Here is a 16,998-nt window from a genome sequence, read left to right as displayed (position 1 = left end):
CCAGAAATGTTTTCTTTCACACTTCCCACTTACTTTTCAGCAGCTAACCAAACCTAGAGCACTGTACTGTACACAATACAACACATTTACCACTAATTACTTTTTACTGAGGCTCTTTACAGCAATTTCGAAGAAAAAGTTTGAACTACTCATCCCCCTCCTCTCTCAACAAATCAAAGTCAGGTTGCTATGCAGAGGCTGATGAACATAACAGGGGCAGAAAGGATCCCAAAAGGTTGATGCTAAGTGCCTTCTATATCCCAGTGAAGGTAGGAGAGCTCACCACAGTAATCTCATACGTCTTGCAGGTCCCTGGAAATAGAAAAATTCTCTATACTTTCTTTAAAGTACCTTCCAGTGCAAGGAAGGCTCTGTTGTCCAGCTGCCCAAGTAAGTCCAACATACCCTGCCCAGAACCTGTGTCTTCATTGCCCCACCTCAGTGGGGCTTCTGTTCAGAGCCCCTGGGTACAGAATAAAGGACACGCACCCACCCACAGGGTTAGCAGTGGAACCAGTGGCCTCCTCTCAGGTAGGAAAAAGGAAGATAATGTAAGGGAGACTTTCAAGCAAGGATCTGGAATTCTTCCTTTCCACACCCCTATTTCTTTAACATCACTCATCCTGTTCTTTTCTGTCGTTCTCTGATTCCAACTGAGTTATATCTTCCTGAGGTGTTCTTCCTCTTTGTGTTGGGTTTTGATAACTCCCTTAATCACAGAATCATAACTTATCTCTATTTGTAAGGGACCCCTCAGGATCACTGTGTCCAACTCCCAAATTCATGTAATTCTTGTTGGCCAACAGTTACTACACTGCCAGATTTCTTCTGTCACAATATCCCTTGCTAAAAGTTACCACTCCAGTCTTCCTCTCTTTACCTCCACAGCAGCTACCACAACTTTGCTTTCTCTACAAACCAGTGTTCATCACTAATGTGAATATTACAGTTTGTTTCCAGTAAAACCCATGTATGTACATCCCACAGTGTCCCTATCTTCCAGCATCTCTGTCCAGAGGTGATGGGCTAATGTAATGTCCTAGGACCACGTCCCTAAAGCACCCTGGGATACTTCAGGATGAAAGGTGCTCTACTAAAAAACAGGTAACTACCTTGGAAGCAGCACTGTGAGAAAACAATACCTACCAATGCCTTAAAATAACTTCTGGTCTACTAGTCCACACAGGAATGAAAAGTCCACACAGGAAATGCAACCAAATGCTGCAGGACAGAAAAAGGCCCAGAATGCCACGAAATAGTGTGCAGAAACATGTGTTTCCCCAATACAAATGCCACTGTCAAAACTTCATTCCCAAGGAGAAAACTGCCAAAGGGATGCACGACTACTCTCCCACCCTCCAAGCTGGAAGCACAGAATTAGGCAAATGTTTTCAGAGAAAGCTTCTGTCAGCCTGCACCAAATACCTGTTGCCACTATCACTAGAATTGTTTGGCAGCTAAGTTTTGTTTCCAACACCGTCTGGGACACACCACGAGGAAAACCTATTCATACAATGCTACTTTCACAGGAGATAAGGAAGTATGGCAACAGTGGCCACCACAGACACTTTTTCTGTAGGGAACAGAGTTTGGCTGGGAAGAAAAGGGCAAGATCATCTTTCAGAAGGTGATGCAGAAACACTGACTATTGAGAAGACAAACCATTTTTTGACATACAATTTCAAAAATAAAGAAAACAGGCTGCTGGTCACCTTATATCCTGTACAAACACTGGAAATGCAAACTTGTCTGGAAAGCAGAAATAGAATGCTATACCCTGGTATGTGCACTAATTCACTAACTGCTCTGTGGCTCCAATCCAGCAAAACACTTAAGCACATGAATAGTCCCAACAACAAAGGTCTGAAAGACTGCCCATACATTAAAGTAAATTGCAATGTAGGCACAAGCCTCTCCCTTGCTTTCATTAAAACCAGCAAAACCCAGAGAACAAAATCAATGCTGCATCCCTTGGGTATAGGAAGCAAGGAGTGGGGTCACAGCAGCCACATTCAAGGACAGCTTAGGAAAGCGTATTTAAAACGTGAATTTGTATTTGTACACACAAATTTTAAATATACATACACTGGTGGGATAACATATTGATTTCTGAGCAAAAAAAACCTCACAAACCCCACCCAGGTTTGACCCCCAAGGGGCCATTTAGCCATGAAAAAACTTCCCAACTTATTACTGGGGTTGCTTTTATGGTCAGACAGCTTGCCACTCTGTGGAAAGGAAACACACTGCTGTGTTTTCCCTGAGTTTCCTTCAGAGGATGAATCTGAATAAAATGTCAGCCTGAGTCATGCAGCAACCCTGGCTTACACAAATCAAATGTCAGGGTTCAGGAGAGTGTGATGATAACACTTGGTGGGAGCACAAGGGAGAGAGATGAGTGATTCCCAGTCTGGGAGGTGACCTGGCAGGGTCCAGGCCAGGGAAAACTGAGAGGTGCTCGGAAAGGATGGATTAGAATGGAGATGATGAATATACTGCCATTTGAGAAAAGTTACCTGCTATCAAGGTTTGCTCAGACAGCACCATCAGGGCATTCAAAAAACAATTTCCCGTTACCTCAGGCAACAAAGTCCTTTATTATCAGAGCAAGAATTTTACCAAAAGGATCATTTTAAAGCACAGTTATAATTTCTGCTTTGACTGTCACTAGTGTTTGCATTCCTCCTCTGGCCTCTCTGTTCAAATGCTAAAACCAGCACCTAGCACAGACACACAGTGAGCACATGCAGGCAAACACATCTCCCACAAAGCAGCAAATCTGATCCCATTCCTGTCACAAACAGTTAATTTTTTTTTTTCTGGGGCACTCAGCATCAGATTTCACGTGGAGGCACCTGAAATAGCAGCCCTATGTTATTAGGCATTTAAGACCAAATGCTATCACCAACACAATGAGTGGAAGTCTAATCTGCAAGCTGTACTTCAGAAATGAATGAAATGTTTACAGGGCAGTAGTGGTGTGAAAGTGGAAGAACCTGCTTCTCTCAGAGGTCTAAATGCTCTGCTGGCACATTCAGGGTGAGAAACATCCAGTGTGTACACAAACCACACTGTTGCTGTCATATCAGTGCTCTTTTTCTGTACAGTGAGGCTTATTTGGCATTGCAGAATAGTTTCTTCACCCTAAAATTGGCAGGCTCTCTTCTGTGCCCAAGTGATTATCTCAGCACCTGTTTTACAGCTCTGCTTCAGTGCTACCTACCTCTTCTTACCACAACAATCATATGGGAGCAGCAGGCTTTGTAATTGCCCTGCAAGCATATCCTTCACTACTAAATTGGCTTTAATCCACTTATATATTGGTTTCTTGCTGGCAGTTTCTTTTCACCCTCTCAAAGTTCTGTGTGGGGCCTGGAGATGCTTCTCTCCTACAGTTTAGTGAAGTGACTTGCCAGTGTCTTCCACAGAAAGTGAAAATTTACCTACCACTGTAGCACAGTTATTCACGATTTCCTCTACCTGCACAGTGGTGCAACCCCAAAGAAATCATCATGATTTGCTTCACCTTCTGATCCAATCTCTGTTGTTGGCAGATGTTCAGAGTCTCATGATGCCAGCTCAAACTCTACTGAGACTGCTGGGAGTTGGTGGATGCCTGAACCGGTCTGATGAGGCAGGAACCTCATCTCCACTTCAGAGGGAACACTACAGCAGGGACTGGAGCAGCCTTTAGGCCTCCACAGATTCCATGGGCTAACAGTGCTGCAGTATTTCATCCCAGTCACCACGTGTACACCTGTGTATTCCACTTTCTAAAAGGAGCAAGGAGATGAAGGGTCTGGATGAGCAAAGATGGTGATACATCGGAAATATGGGAATAAGCACAGCAGCGTATCTGGCTTGTAGCCATTTCTGGCTTTAATGATCTAAGAAAAGAAAGGTGGAGAAAATCCTTTGGAATCTATGGGCTGTTTGCAAGAGGTCAACAGAAGACTAAATAGAGTGTAGTCAATATTGCTGTGCATGGGGGAACATGGAAAAACAGAATTCTTCTTGGTAAGCGGCTGTATTTGATTTCTACACTGTGATGAAAAGCATCAGCTAAACAGTGAACATGGATTTTAATTTCTACACTTTGATGAAAAGCATCAGCTAAACACTGAACATGGATTTTAATTTCTACACTTTGATGAAAAGCATCAGCTAAACACTGAACATGGATTTTAATTTGGGCAGCGTTCATCAGTGGTCAAGGCAAGCAGGAAAAAAATGGCAACGTTTTTCTGGATCTCATGCAAGGAAATCCTGTTTCTACCTGTAAACAGGACTTGTGGAAGCCCAAAGAGAGAATAAATATGAAACAGGGAAAATGGGATGTCATTCAACACAGCCACACTCCTGACCACAATGTTGCTTTTGAGACAGGTCAGCTTTGTATAGCTCAGCACAGAAGTATCTCCACGAAGTGAGTCATAACAAACACTAAGAGGGAAATGGAGGGCTCTGCAGGTGTTTTTAGAGGAAACAAAAGAAACAAAACAATCCTATAAAACATTTAACCAAAGGACATATAAATAAACTTGGAGTGCTTGGAGATATATTTATTTATATTCTGGGTTTGGGCACTTGATAGCTAAGAGCGAGAAGGGACTTTGATGGACATTCAGAAGTGGAACCATTCACACTCAGAGCTGCCTTAAAATACATATCCACAGTCTGGACAACAGGAAAATTCCTTTAGTCATCTAATGCCCCCCTTGCATGAAGTTAACAGGAACAACACAAAACCCACAGAGCACTCCTGCTCCCACCAGGGAGGATCCTTTAGATCCTTTTAAAGGATCTAACTACTGAGTATTTCAGCCTGTGTTCTTCGGATTTTATCATTTTTCTGGCTTTTTGCTCTATCATGGGGTTGTTCCATGGAGCATTTCAGTGAGCTCCTGCCAGGGAATCCACCAGATTAATTCAGAGTTCATTTGGCCAGGATGTGGTCAGCTTCTCTGAGAGAGGGCACAGGAATGACAGCTCCCTATCTCTTTCTGGGAATTCTCAGAAGATTGAGCAGCACAAGGTATTTTCAACTAATGCCAAACGCTCCAAAGTCATGTTTAGATCTACACAGAAAGCCTTTTCAAAACAAATCTCCAGGTAAACATACTACTCAGGACTCAAGAGCGAGACACAGATTAGGAAAGTACAAATCCTGCTTTAAAACAGCTCATTACAGGTTGGGTGTATTTTTTTTTAATGATCTGTTTTTCAGACTCCTATTAGAGCAGAGTAACTAAATACCCATTAAGTAAGCACTTAAGCCAAATGATAGCTTTTCCTGGGAAGCTTAGAGGGCCTTCTGAAAGCATTTTGCCCAGAGAGATGAGCAGAAACACAGTCCTGGAGAAGAGCAGGCAGACAGAGCTTGAATGCTGTCCTTTGGCAGAGCTGGCAGCCCCCCCTCCCCTTTTTTTTTAATTTAGCTTGGCCTTTTCCTGCAAAGCTCCCCCAACTCTGAAATATTTCACCTGGGAAGGGAAAGGGGTTATTCAGAGACACTCCCAGGAAGACACTCCTTCACCCAGAAAATCAGGGTTCATGTCTGAGCTATTTCTTGCTCTCCTCCTGCTATTGGGGTTCATGGATATTTGTGCTGCAGAGCAACACAACAGCCACCCATGGAGGCACAAGGGGCTGCCTAACCACCACTTCCATGGAATGCCAAGGGCAATACCTCCAGGTCTAGATGTTTCAGAGGTTTTTTTTCCTATGATTTTTTTCTAAAAAAAAAATATAATTATTATTTTCCCAAGAAAATCAGCTACTCCGGAGAACTAAATTTGGTTTAGTGGAAGAAAAATCTTCTGTCAAAAATAACCTTGGAAACATTGTTCAGGTGGTTGGATTCCACCTCACTTTTCAGAACCTCCCCATTTCCAGTGTCAGTCTGGCTGCCCTTCCCAGCACAAAGGCACGGTGCAGAGTCCCATCAGGCATCCTGAATCTCAGTAAGAAGTCAAGCTGCCTGGCACCATCAGAAATTGTTCAATTTACAACACTGAGCCAACAGAGAACAAAAAGAACAAAAAGTGTGGGAAGGAAAGGCGGGAGAGAACAGGATTTGCAAAATGCACCGTTACCCACCCGGCTCCCTGTGCTACACTTTGACCTCTAAACATGTACATCAATCACTGATGTTAAAGTGCACCAGGGATGAAAGAAGGGAATTAAATAACAGCCCAAAAGAATGGGGGCTCAGGGTATCTGCATTCTGTTCCTAGTAGGAGCACACAGAAAAAACAGGTCCCCAGCTTAACAAAACAGATTTGGTGAGATCAACACATTAAACTGCATGCTCTGTCAAATGAGCCCTTCACAGCTCTTCTGGAAAGTTCTTGTGATTTCTGCAGCCTTCCTGTGTAACTCTAGGCAAATTATTTAACTTTTCTGCCTCCCATATTTATAAGTCAGAGTACATGGAATAAAAGCTCCTGTTTCAGAGGGGGTTTATACTCCTGAGGTAGTTTTTGGAGACTCCTGCGACATCCTCTAGCGAATTAGTGATCAGAAAAGCAAATAACTAGGAGCTCACTTCTGAAGCAGGCAGAATGAGAAACACACAGCAGAAGAACAGTTCCCATCCCTGCTTCCCCATCTTGGCATTCGTAGCCTCGCAAAGAAATGTCACTTTAAATAACCAGTTCTCATTACGCTAAATACTGAAACGCCAACCCCGATCATGTGGATCTCTGTCAAAAATTAATGTTTTAGCAAGGAGGCTCTTACTTTTGGCCTGTCTGGTACTTTGCAGTTTGATATGGATTGAAGATAGCAGCTATTATATTATCCTCAGCCCATGTTAACTGTAGGCAGAAAATCTGCCAGCTCTGGTAAATCACCGATGTAACACCACGCTTGCAGCAAAAGTGGATACTCTGGGCTCACATTGCATGTGCAGTGATTTAGTGAGCTATAAACACAGAGAAGAACTTTTAAAGGAGGTGCTCCATATCAAAGGGGGCCAAAAGTGCTGTTGCTTTTACTCAGAGGTGAATGCTTTATGTTGGAACAAGAGAAGAAAGCTTTATCTGCAGCTTCTCAGCGCTGATAAGTCAGGCACAGCCCTTTGAAAATGATCGGTCCCACTACAGCATCGTGCACAAAATGCAGGTTAATTGATTTGCTGCAGAGCTCAGTGCTCTTATCAATGGTGAACACAGTTCAGAGAGTAACTCCAACAGCACACAAAGCTCTCTGTTACACTTAACACCTCTGTTTCTGCATTTTTTGGCTCCTGGGAGAATTGAAGAGCTGAACCCTTGCAGGGGTGTCACCCTGATGACCTGTGCATGATTGCAGGGCGACACTGCAATCTCAGTACCTGATCCATTCCACTGAGAGGAGAAAATAAGATTCCAAAGACATTGCTACTATGACTATACTGTGGTTTATACAGGAAAGAAGTTACCCAAGTGAAAAGGAAACTCTAAGGGAGCAGATACTGAAAAGAAATGTCATGAGTGAGCCATGGAATTAAGGAGAGAGAAGGATGGATTTTTGCCTCATGCTGCTTCTCACCTTTCTTTTCATTTTCAATCTGTTCTTTTGCACTTCACCTCATTCTCACTTGGCTGGCTGGTTCTCGTCCTCCTTTTTTCTGTTTACCTGACATACCTTTATCTCATTCCCTTCTCCCTTTGTGCCCCCTCTTAAAAATATCTCATGGTGGTACCACAAAGTTCCTGCCATGAATGCATTCACAGTGACTTCTAAGATATGAAGCTTAACAAAGCATGTAAGTATTCTTAGGCTCAAAATATGTACAGCTATTAAATACAAGCAGCTTCCTTCTCATTGCCTTTAACTCCTAAATTATTTCAGAGTAGCTCAGAGCAACCTCAAACATAATTACATGGAACTGAATAATTAACAGAACTCATGAAATGCACACCATATACAGGAGGCTAACAGTATAAATGAACAGGTATTTGGTACTCATATCTTCAATTTCTGCTGGTTTATAACCAAAAACACATCATGGTATCAGTCTATAGAGCTCCTGCTGGATCACGTGTCTGCAAAAGAAAAGCAGAAAAGAGGAACAGGGCCTGCAACGTGGTCTGTGCCTGATTTCTCTGCAGAGCAAAAAATACAATAAAAATACATGGAGAGACCCACAATGACTACAGAAGATGCTGAGCATCCTTACACAGTATTCAGAGCAGGCCCTGAATTCAGAGAGAGACACACCATGACAAATACACCACATTTACTTAAATGTATTACTTAAAACAGAGTCCATTTGTTGTGTGCATCTGTGAATGCAAGCTTTTTCTCCAGTACACTCTGGCTTAATATTCTTCCCAGATCTTTCTCACCTGATGTTTCAGAGAACTGGATGCTGGAGAGGCCTTTAAAAAACACGTCAGTTCTTTTATTTGCTATAATCTTGCTATATCCAGAGCAGACAGTATGAACAGAACATTGGTTCCCTTCCAATGCTGTTGAAGGATTGAGTGTGAAAGACCTCTTTGCGTATTTTCTCTTTCTATTTTTTTTTTTTTAATGTACTGCTTTCCAGTGTGTTTTCCCACTGGTGTGTGTAGCTTCTCCATCTTGTCAGCACTTCCAGTGGAGCTGCTGAGCTCCAGACTGGTCACTGCCCTTTCTGTCACACAGTGTGGAGAGATTTTTGGTCTGACTCACAAACCCCCTGCTCCCCCTGACAAGCTGCCTGGCTGTCAGGCTGCAGCAGCTCTTTCCAAGACATACTTCCTTGCATCTCCAGCTTCATTTTCCCCCTTTAGCTTCATCCTTTCCATAGCAAAAGGCATTAGCAATGGAGCCATGCAGAAACAACAGCCATTAAAGTATTTCAGATTCTTGCTTGTTGAGAAATTACCTGCATGTCCTAGTTTGTCACTTAGTCATGTTCCACTTTTATTACTGTTCAAGCACTATATGCATGTGACTTCTAGATTACCTACCAGGTGATGTTTCCTGGTACATCTAGGCTTTAGTTTTTTTACTATTATTGTATGTTCTGTTTTCTTTTCAAAATATTAAATCTGGTATCTGTTACAGGACAGCTTCTGCACAACACTCCTGGAATTCAATCCCAGATTTCTTGGCAAAAATCTGGCAATCTGCTGCTGTTCCTGAGTGTTGGGAAATTTCTCCTTTGAGTTTCAATGAACTCCCCACTGTTGTGCCCTGCTGACTGGTTTGGTTTACTGCTACATTCAATCCCAGATGAAGCAAAGCAACAACAGGTATTGGCTACTCAACGAAATTTGGTTTTCCTTCTGAATTAAAACTAATTCGAAGTCCCAGAAACTTTTCAAACACAAGATTTTTCTTTCAGAAGGCAAGTGAGCTACGAAACTAAGGTAAGAGTGTTTAGATGATTCATCACATTTTGCTGAGTGTAACTGTGATATGGGGCTGAATTGGTCCCTAGGAACTCAACTGAGGCCAGCAACCAACTTTACTGGGCTGTATTTAAACTCTGCAACTTGGGATATACTGAAACTCTCTCTTCATTTCATCACGTAACATTTCCTCACATCCTGGTTTCCACCTGGGCTGCTCTGAGCAACAGGAGTGCAGCTACAGGGAATCTGTCCTGCAGTCCCAACACAGTCTTAGAAAACACTGTCATATTTACACCTCAGTTTTCTCACCTACAAAAGAAAGATTGCAGCCTCAGGTCTCAGATGCATTTAGAATTTTTGTGAGCCAAAAGTGACATGCCACTGCCTCCAATTCTGTGCCAGCCTAAGCAGTCACCATTTAAGCTGACATTTATTGAAGGCCTTAAAGAGAAAAGCTGAGGGGAAAAAAACCAACAAGAACAAAAAAGCCAAACCAAACCAAAACCAAACAAAAAAACCCCCTGAAAACAAAACCAAAAAAAACCCAAACCCAAAAAACTTACTGACAATTTTGATACTTAAAACTCTGCTTTTGCAGTTTAATTTGGATAGACTCAGTTTTATTTGACTAGTGCTTAGAGAGTGGCCACAAAGAAGATGGAAGTAGAGAAAAGATAAAGGGCAATGGGTACAAGTTGCACTGGTAGAGGTTTTATCTTGACATTAAGAAAGGTGAAATGTTACAATGAGAACAACCTTTCAGTGTAACAACATCCTCAGGGGCATAGTAGGGTCCCCAATGATGGTGGTTTTCAAGATGTGACCAGAAGAGCACTTGATATTCTCACCTAGGCTCCCTTTCCCACAGAAGGTTGGAAGTCCTTTCCAACCTGGGCTGTTCTATGACTCCATCAGACTATTTGATCTCATATCTAGCCCTAAACTAATAATGTTGTTATGATTCTATGATCATTACTGCTTCCCCTCACAGCTGAACCCAAGACTGATGACACTGCAAATAGTTTTGCACCAGTGTAACTTTACTAGTCCTAGTCCTGGCAAGTAATTCACAAACAAGGGGAGGGAGCTCAGGTCGAACAGAAATTACTTTTTACTTAAATGAGGTATTTTCATCTGTTGCATCTTCCCTCCAGGCAAATTAAAACCTCCTCCCATTCCAGAGGAACGAAGAAAGATAACTGAGGTGTCTTCACACAGGCTGCTGGAGTGAGTAAGAATCCCAGAAACCGAAATACAGCAATTTTTCTGGGTTATACAGAGTTTTAAAAGGTTATAAATTTCTAACAGGGCACAGTGAGACTTAAAATAGTGTGCATATATATATATATGTATCATATATTCTGTGAAAGATAATAAATTGAACTTTTTATTCTAAATGTACTATGAGAATGTATAAACAGACAAGTTTCTATTACACTTAGGTCATACTGTGTGTAGGTTTAGGAAAAAGCTTCCAAGATCACAGTATGTTTGTCCAGATAAAACTTATGCAGCCTGAAAGGTTTTCTTATTACATTATCTAAAAGCACGTGGATTGATTTCCTTAAAATTTGCTTTACATATATTCCTCTCCTTTACAATCACATTAGGACTCCAATTAGAAAAGACAAATAGGATTTTTCTGTGGGATGCCTGTACTCAGGGTACCTATGGTGATGTATGTTCAAGTAATGGAGTAATTCAACTGGTTACATCATTATGAAAGAGCTTTCATAGTTGAGATGAGAAACCTTGTACTTCATAAAGTCTGGAATAGTGCTGGCAACACTTAATTATTTAAAGTCACCCTTCCACATGGATCTAAATGTGAATAGATTATTATGCTTTCTGTAGAAAATACACCTCTGTCCTCTAAAGTGCTTTGCAGAAGTTCTGAGTCACAATAACCTTCTTGCCCAGAGTCTCACAGGGGATCAGCACCAGAGATGGGAATAAAGAATCCCAGAATTCCAGCTCTAACCCTTCCTGCACTGACTGGGGACCATGATTCCTCCCAGTGAGTCCCAACACATTACTGTGCCACCACAAAAATCACACTGCACTAAGAAGACAGGTAAAGAACAAAAATAAATCACGGAAAATAGGCAGGAAAAAAAATGAACAAAGGTGGCTTTATAATACCCAGGACCAGAAGAAACCCTGTAGTTTGAGGTTAGCTGACCAAAGGATTCGTGTGCTACTACTGTAAAATTAACAAGGGTTTAACACATAATCAAGTTTAACAAGCCTCTGTGCATCAGCACAAGCAAGGTAACCCATTTCAGAATGCCCCTTAGCCCATGACAAATGCCAGGCAATGTGCTTTAGCATGTTCCCCTTTCCTCTGGGATTACACTGACACACTTTTAGTGGCAGAAAAGAGACAAGCTGGTTTTGAGACTCTGTTTGCAGCACAGTGATTTGCTAAGTTGTGGTAAAATTCGACTGTATGTCAAATTCCCTAACTCTGCTAGGAACAGAGGGCTAATGGGATAAGGGAAAGTGAAAAAGCATTTCCTTGCCAAATGGGTCTTTAACAGGCTTGAAAATGACAGTGACAACTGTGTAAAGGGCTTTTCCACCACTGGATGAGTCCATCTTAATTCGAGCCTTACAACCCAGCACTTCTCCACCTCTTCTCACCACTCAGAATTGCACCTTCCTGTCCAGTTTGGTACCAGTTGTATAAAAACACTGGCAGTGAATGATGAGCAGATACAATATACCTTATGCTTGAGGTGGACATTCAGGGCATGGAATGTGAAGTGACAGAGGTCTTCCCAGCCACAGAACTCCAGAAGGATGTGATCACTCTGAACCTCAGTGGAGATACAGACATAGAGCTAAACTCTATCTATTTTGCTATTCCTTAAGCCCAATTCAGATTTTTAAGCAACTTTGCTAACATTAGGAAGTTAAGGATGTGCCCTGAGGCTTTGCTGAATTAGGGCTTTTGGCTTATCATCAAATTAAGGGAAAATGTGCTGTAACCCACTCACCTGACTCAGTCACAGCTGTAGTGCAGGATCCTAATCTCCACATTTATTAAACACATGCTCCCTCTGGAGCTGGAGATGATACAGTAACAGCTGTTTTATTCTGCTTTCTTTCTAAGTCACATGGAAAACACAACCCTGTCTCTGGTATAATTCACAGTGTTCACACCTAGTATTGCAATTAAGATGTACAAAGATAAACAACTGTCAAATTCTCCATATCTTTCACAATCTATTCAACCTCCCAGTCTCTCTCCCTGGTGTTGCCATCATTACTGTGAGTAAACTCTGACTCAGCAAAGGGAAATTAAGTTTTATGCAAAAATAAATGAGGCAAGTTGTACTGGGCACAGCATCCTCCCCAAAGGTACTGAGACTAAACATAGGAAATCAGTAGAAAGACAGTGAAACAAAGCAAAAGCTGGGACATCAGGGTTTGCTCTGACTTTAATGTCAGCCTGGCCTGCCACTGGTATAAAATTAGTATTTCTCTGTGGATCATTAATCCTTTTTGTCCACAATGTCCTATCATGAACCCCAACGTGGCTTTTAACCACAGCTGTGGGTGGGAGCACCCCACAAGACACCCCAAAACCCATGGGGCACAGGGCGTCTCTGGGGGCTGAGAAAATTCACACAGCAGCCACCAATTTTAGGGAGGGCACCTCATATCAGAAGACACCATTCTTTTGCCTGGTCAGTGCAAAAAGGGACGTGTTCCTCCCTCAGACTCGCTGAAGGGCCTTGGCAGGTCGAGGCCTTTGTGTGTGGACTGCAGTGCTGGCTGTGTGCTCTGCCTCTGTCCACTCCAGCCTTGTCCACCAACAGAGGTACAAGCACAACTAAACATGTTGATCTGTATTTTTGTGTTCCAACAGCTTCTGCAGCAGCATTTACAAGTGAGACATACAAAAATAAGCAAACACGGATACGAAAAAAGCCACTTGCTTTCTCACCGTGTCTGTTTACTATTTGCAGTTCAGTCACCTCTGACAAGTGAAGGAGATCATTTCATCTCAGTTCCTGCCTCCAGCACACCCACCTGATGTATTGCTGGGGGGGATCACTACAGGGCAATGTTTGCTGTCACTGTAAATTGACACTTTACTTCTGAAAAGCTACAAGCCATTTGTTCATAAAACACTTTGCAATCCCCACTAGTCTGCTTGGTAGTTTCCTTGGGGTTTTTTTTCAGATCTAAAATAACTTCAAGGTGTTGCTTCAAATTAAACATCCATGCCTTACATGACATTTTCTTCGTAAACGAGTTAGCACAAATATATTTTCCCATGCATATTTATTATGTGCACACAGCAGTCAGCCTTCAAATCCACTCTTCCAGTCCCTGGGGCAAACCAGGAATCCTCCTTGCCATAAAAACTTACCCTTTTCCCTCAATAAAGAATAAACTTTTGCCTTTAGAGTCTCATTTTTCATTTATTTAATTAGTTTCCATCTCAGATAACTAAATTCTTTTTTACTACAGCTGGGAATTTTTATAATGTGCAAATTGAAATAATGATTGTATCACAATACTCTTCAACTGGTTTTCATTAAGCCCCCAGCTACTATTCCTTGCTTTGTTGGCTATCTTTGTGTCGGGGTTACTTTACACTGGACAGAAATTTATGTTGAAAAGAATGACTAAAAGCCTATTAGATAACAACCCTTAAAATGCCCTGGTTGATGGAGCTTAATTGCATATTCTTATCATAAGCAAAACACCTCGATTGCTTAAAACTTAATAATCATGCTAAAAAGTGGACTTGTGAGTGTATCCCAGGGATTCACAATTCTGAACATCCAAATTACTACCTGTCCTTGCAATTCTGTGCAAGCAGACACGCAGTGCCAGAAATACATTTACATTTCTGAGATTTCTTGTCAACAGAGTGACTAAATTCATACCCTCTGTTCAAGTAGGGTTTTCTGGTTCATTTTAGTCCCTTGAAACAGCTCAGAACCGTTTGTGTGGCTTGCTGGAATTTACAGCATGCTTACATTGTTGATCACCAGTCTCATCTCGCTACTTTGTCATCCTGTATTGCCTACTGGGAAATGAGTTTGCTGGAATATATTCCCATTGCTGCCAGGGTCACAGAAGTCTGAATGAACACAGAAGGAGTCCACTTAATTGCAAAGATTTATAGCTATGTTGTTTTCTTTTCTCCCTTTCCACTCAAACTTGTCTTCCATGTCTGACATCTATAGAAAAGGGAGAGCTGCTTGTTCTGGTCAAAACCAGCAGCAGACAAGGATCCCAGTTTTGCAGGGATTCCTTATTTCTCCCACTAGTGCACAGGCAACAGAGAAACAGTTTTCTAACCCACCCTAGGCCAGGGTACTGAACCAAAGAAAAGTGCTGTGTCAATACAAGATCAGCCATGACCTGTTTGCAATGAAGCAACGAGTTACACAACTGGCAAAAAACCCCCACATAACCTTTATCATTTCCAGAAGTTTCATTTGGATTTAGGATGCCATGCTTTCCCAGCTGAAAGACAGGTGAACTGCTACGCAAACAGAGGAGAGATTTTTAACTCCTGGAAATTTGAACATCTGTCTCTGCCTGCCCAAAGAGTCTGCTGTGCAAATCAAGCATAATTTCTGTGTCAAACTAAAGCCTTTTCCATCGTCTTATTTATGGCTCTGCTACAAGCTTGAGTAGCAGAGGAATCAATCAATCCAGCCAACCAGGAGAGTGATTTTGGGAGCTCTGGGGATTAAAAAAACAGAACCAAACCAACAGAACTCAAACTGTTTTAGCATTTCTGACTGAACACGGAGTTTACACACCGAGAACTTACCAATGGAGCGATGGATGCAGGTGTGCTGGTTATCACTCAGAAAAAAGCCCTCTTTGCACTGACATTCATAGCTGCCCATGGTATTTACACAGATCTGCTGGCACCCTCCATTGTTATCCAGACACTCGTCAACATCTAGAAGAGAGAAGGAAAAAGAAACTCAAGATAACCTACAGATTCAGAATATACACCTGGAGGAGCAAGGAAGCCATAAAAAGGCTAATGGAAACTACCCAAATGCCATCACTTAATCCAAATTATTCCACATAATTATTTTTCCTGCATCCCAGGCTTAAAGTCAACATAAAAAACCAAACAGTGGGGAGGGGAGTCCAGCTACATCTCCATGTATTCCGAGCTGCAAATTGATTTCCAATGCACAACGAACATTAAGGTCCTAAAAAGGCTGTGACCCCATCTGCCAAGTGTGGTGTTGCACTCTGTCATTCCCACTCCACTTGGAAAGACATACTTCAGGACTACAGTAATTTTTAGCAGGGGTAGCAGGCAAACACAAAGGGCATTACTGGGTGAAAAGAGTCTTTATAGAGTCCTGTTCTTGAAGAGAACAGCATGTTTCAATTACTGGAGTCATAACCCCCTACTTTGTCAGTTTGTTTAATGTTGTTTAATGAAAAGAAGGCTGCTTAAATCTAAATGTTCCATGTCTGTATTGTCCTTTTAATAGGCAAATATATAAAACCACAAAGGCAGCATTAGCTACTGGCTGTTTTGAGGGTCTCTGCCTATCCCCCATCACTTCTCTTTGGCATAACAGTTTTTATGGTGGTGTGCTGAACAGAGACATGTGTTCCAGCATTGGAAAACCACTGCCACTAAGAGATACCTGACCCACATTCAACCTTGCAACTCTCCTGTTTTGCTCATAACAGTGAATTATATCTGTTTTCTGGGGGTTTTTTGTTCATTTGTTTTTTCTTGTTTGTTCATTTGTTTGGTTTTGTTTGGTTTTTTGGTTTGGTTTTTGTTTTGGTTTTTTTTTTTTGATAGGAGCAACTTGCCACTCAAAAATTTCATGTTCTCCTTTTTTTTTTTTTTTGAAATGAGGACTCTTCAGCCAGTTAGTTATTTCACAGTATGTGCCAACATGCCAGCAATTGAGCTGGTGTGTGTTTTGCTTTCATTTTGTTTTTTGGAGGGGGCAAAAAACCCACAACAAAGGTAAATGATTCACGACACCCAAAACCTCAAAAGAGCTGGCACAGCTGCAGCAGAAATTAATTCCTCCAGGACTGGCCACAACACACTAAGGTAAAACCAAGCTGGCTTGCTGGTACTTTTGCAGGCAGGGCCAGGAAGCTCTGAAAGGCTGCAAAAAGTCTGCCAGCAACTAATGCAGGAACGCCAGTGAGTTCCAGCCCCTTGCCTGTTATTTGTGCTGGGGTGCTGCCTGCACTTCATGTGACACAAATCAGAGCTCTTTCTCACAGAGAAAAAAAGCTCCAGGGTAATTACAGTACCCAGGGAAACCAGGCAGGCTCCTTCTGTCTTGAACTACAATGCAAGTGTGTAGACAGTCCTCGTTTTTTTACTGACCAGGAAACGTTAAGCACTATTGCCTCACATTTTCTGTATCAAAATCCCCCCTGCCCTCAGTTCTCACTATTTTCCAGAAGTGAATGTTTTCATAACCCCCATCAGAGAGCTTGGGAGTGCACAGGAAAAGGAGAAGTGAAGACTTTCCTTGCCTACTGCTGCACAAGAAGGAAAGATAACTAAGTGATCCCAGTTAGAGCCTTCCTCTGCCTTCCCAGCCCTGCTGCCCTCTTAGTGCCACTCCTCCCTTCAAAACAGCACACTGGCATCTGGATTCTCCTCTCTGGAAGATCAGCTGAACACTTACTG

General features: G+C 42.1%; 1 protein-coding gene across 4 annotated transcripts in view; it reads right to left on the bottom strand.

Annotated features, from left to right (window-relative positions):
• SCUBE1 (signal peptide, CUB domain and EGF like domain containing 1) overlaps window positions 1-16,998 on the bottom strand; it is a 175,269-nt gene that overhangs the window by 115,660 nt on the left and 42,611 nt on the right. For all 4 annotated transcript variants that reach the window (XM_064654102.1, XM_064654103.1, XM_064654101.1 and 1 more), the window contains exon 4: window positions 15,133-15,267. In XM_064654102.1, the coding sequence (XP_064510172.1) occupies window positions 15,133-15,267 (135 nt within the window). The remainder of the gene's footprint in view (window positions 1-15,132; window positions 15,268-16,998) is intronic.

This window comes from Pseudopipra pipra, chromosome 5 (genome assembly GCF_036250125.1).
Source record: "Pseudopipra pipra isolate bDixPip1 chromosome 5, bDixPip1.hap1, whole genome shotgun sequence".
In the NCBI taxonomy this organism is placed as follows: Eukaryota; Metazoa; Chordata; class Aves; order Passeriformes; family Pipridae; genus Pseudopipra; species Pseudopipra pipra.
The sequence above is the reverse complement of the archived record's forward strand: the minus strand, read 5'-3'. Positions and strand labels throughout refer to the sequence as shown.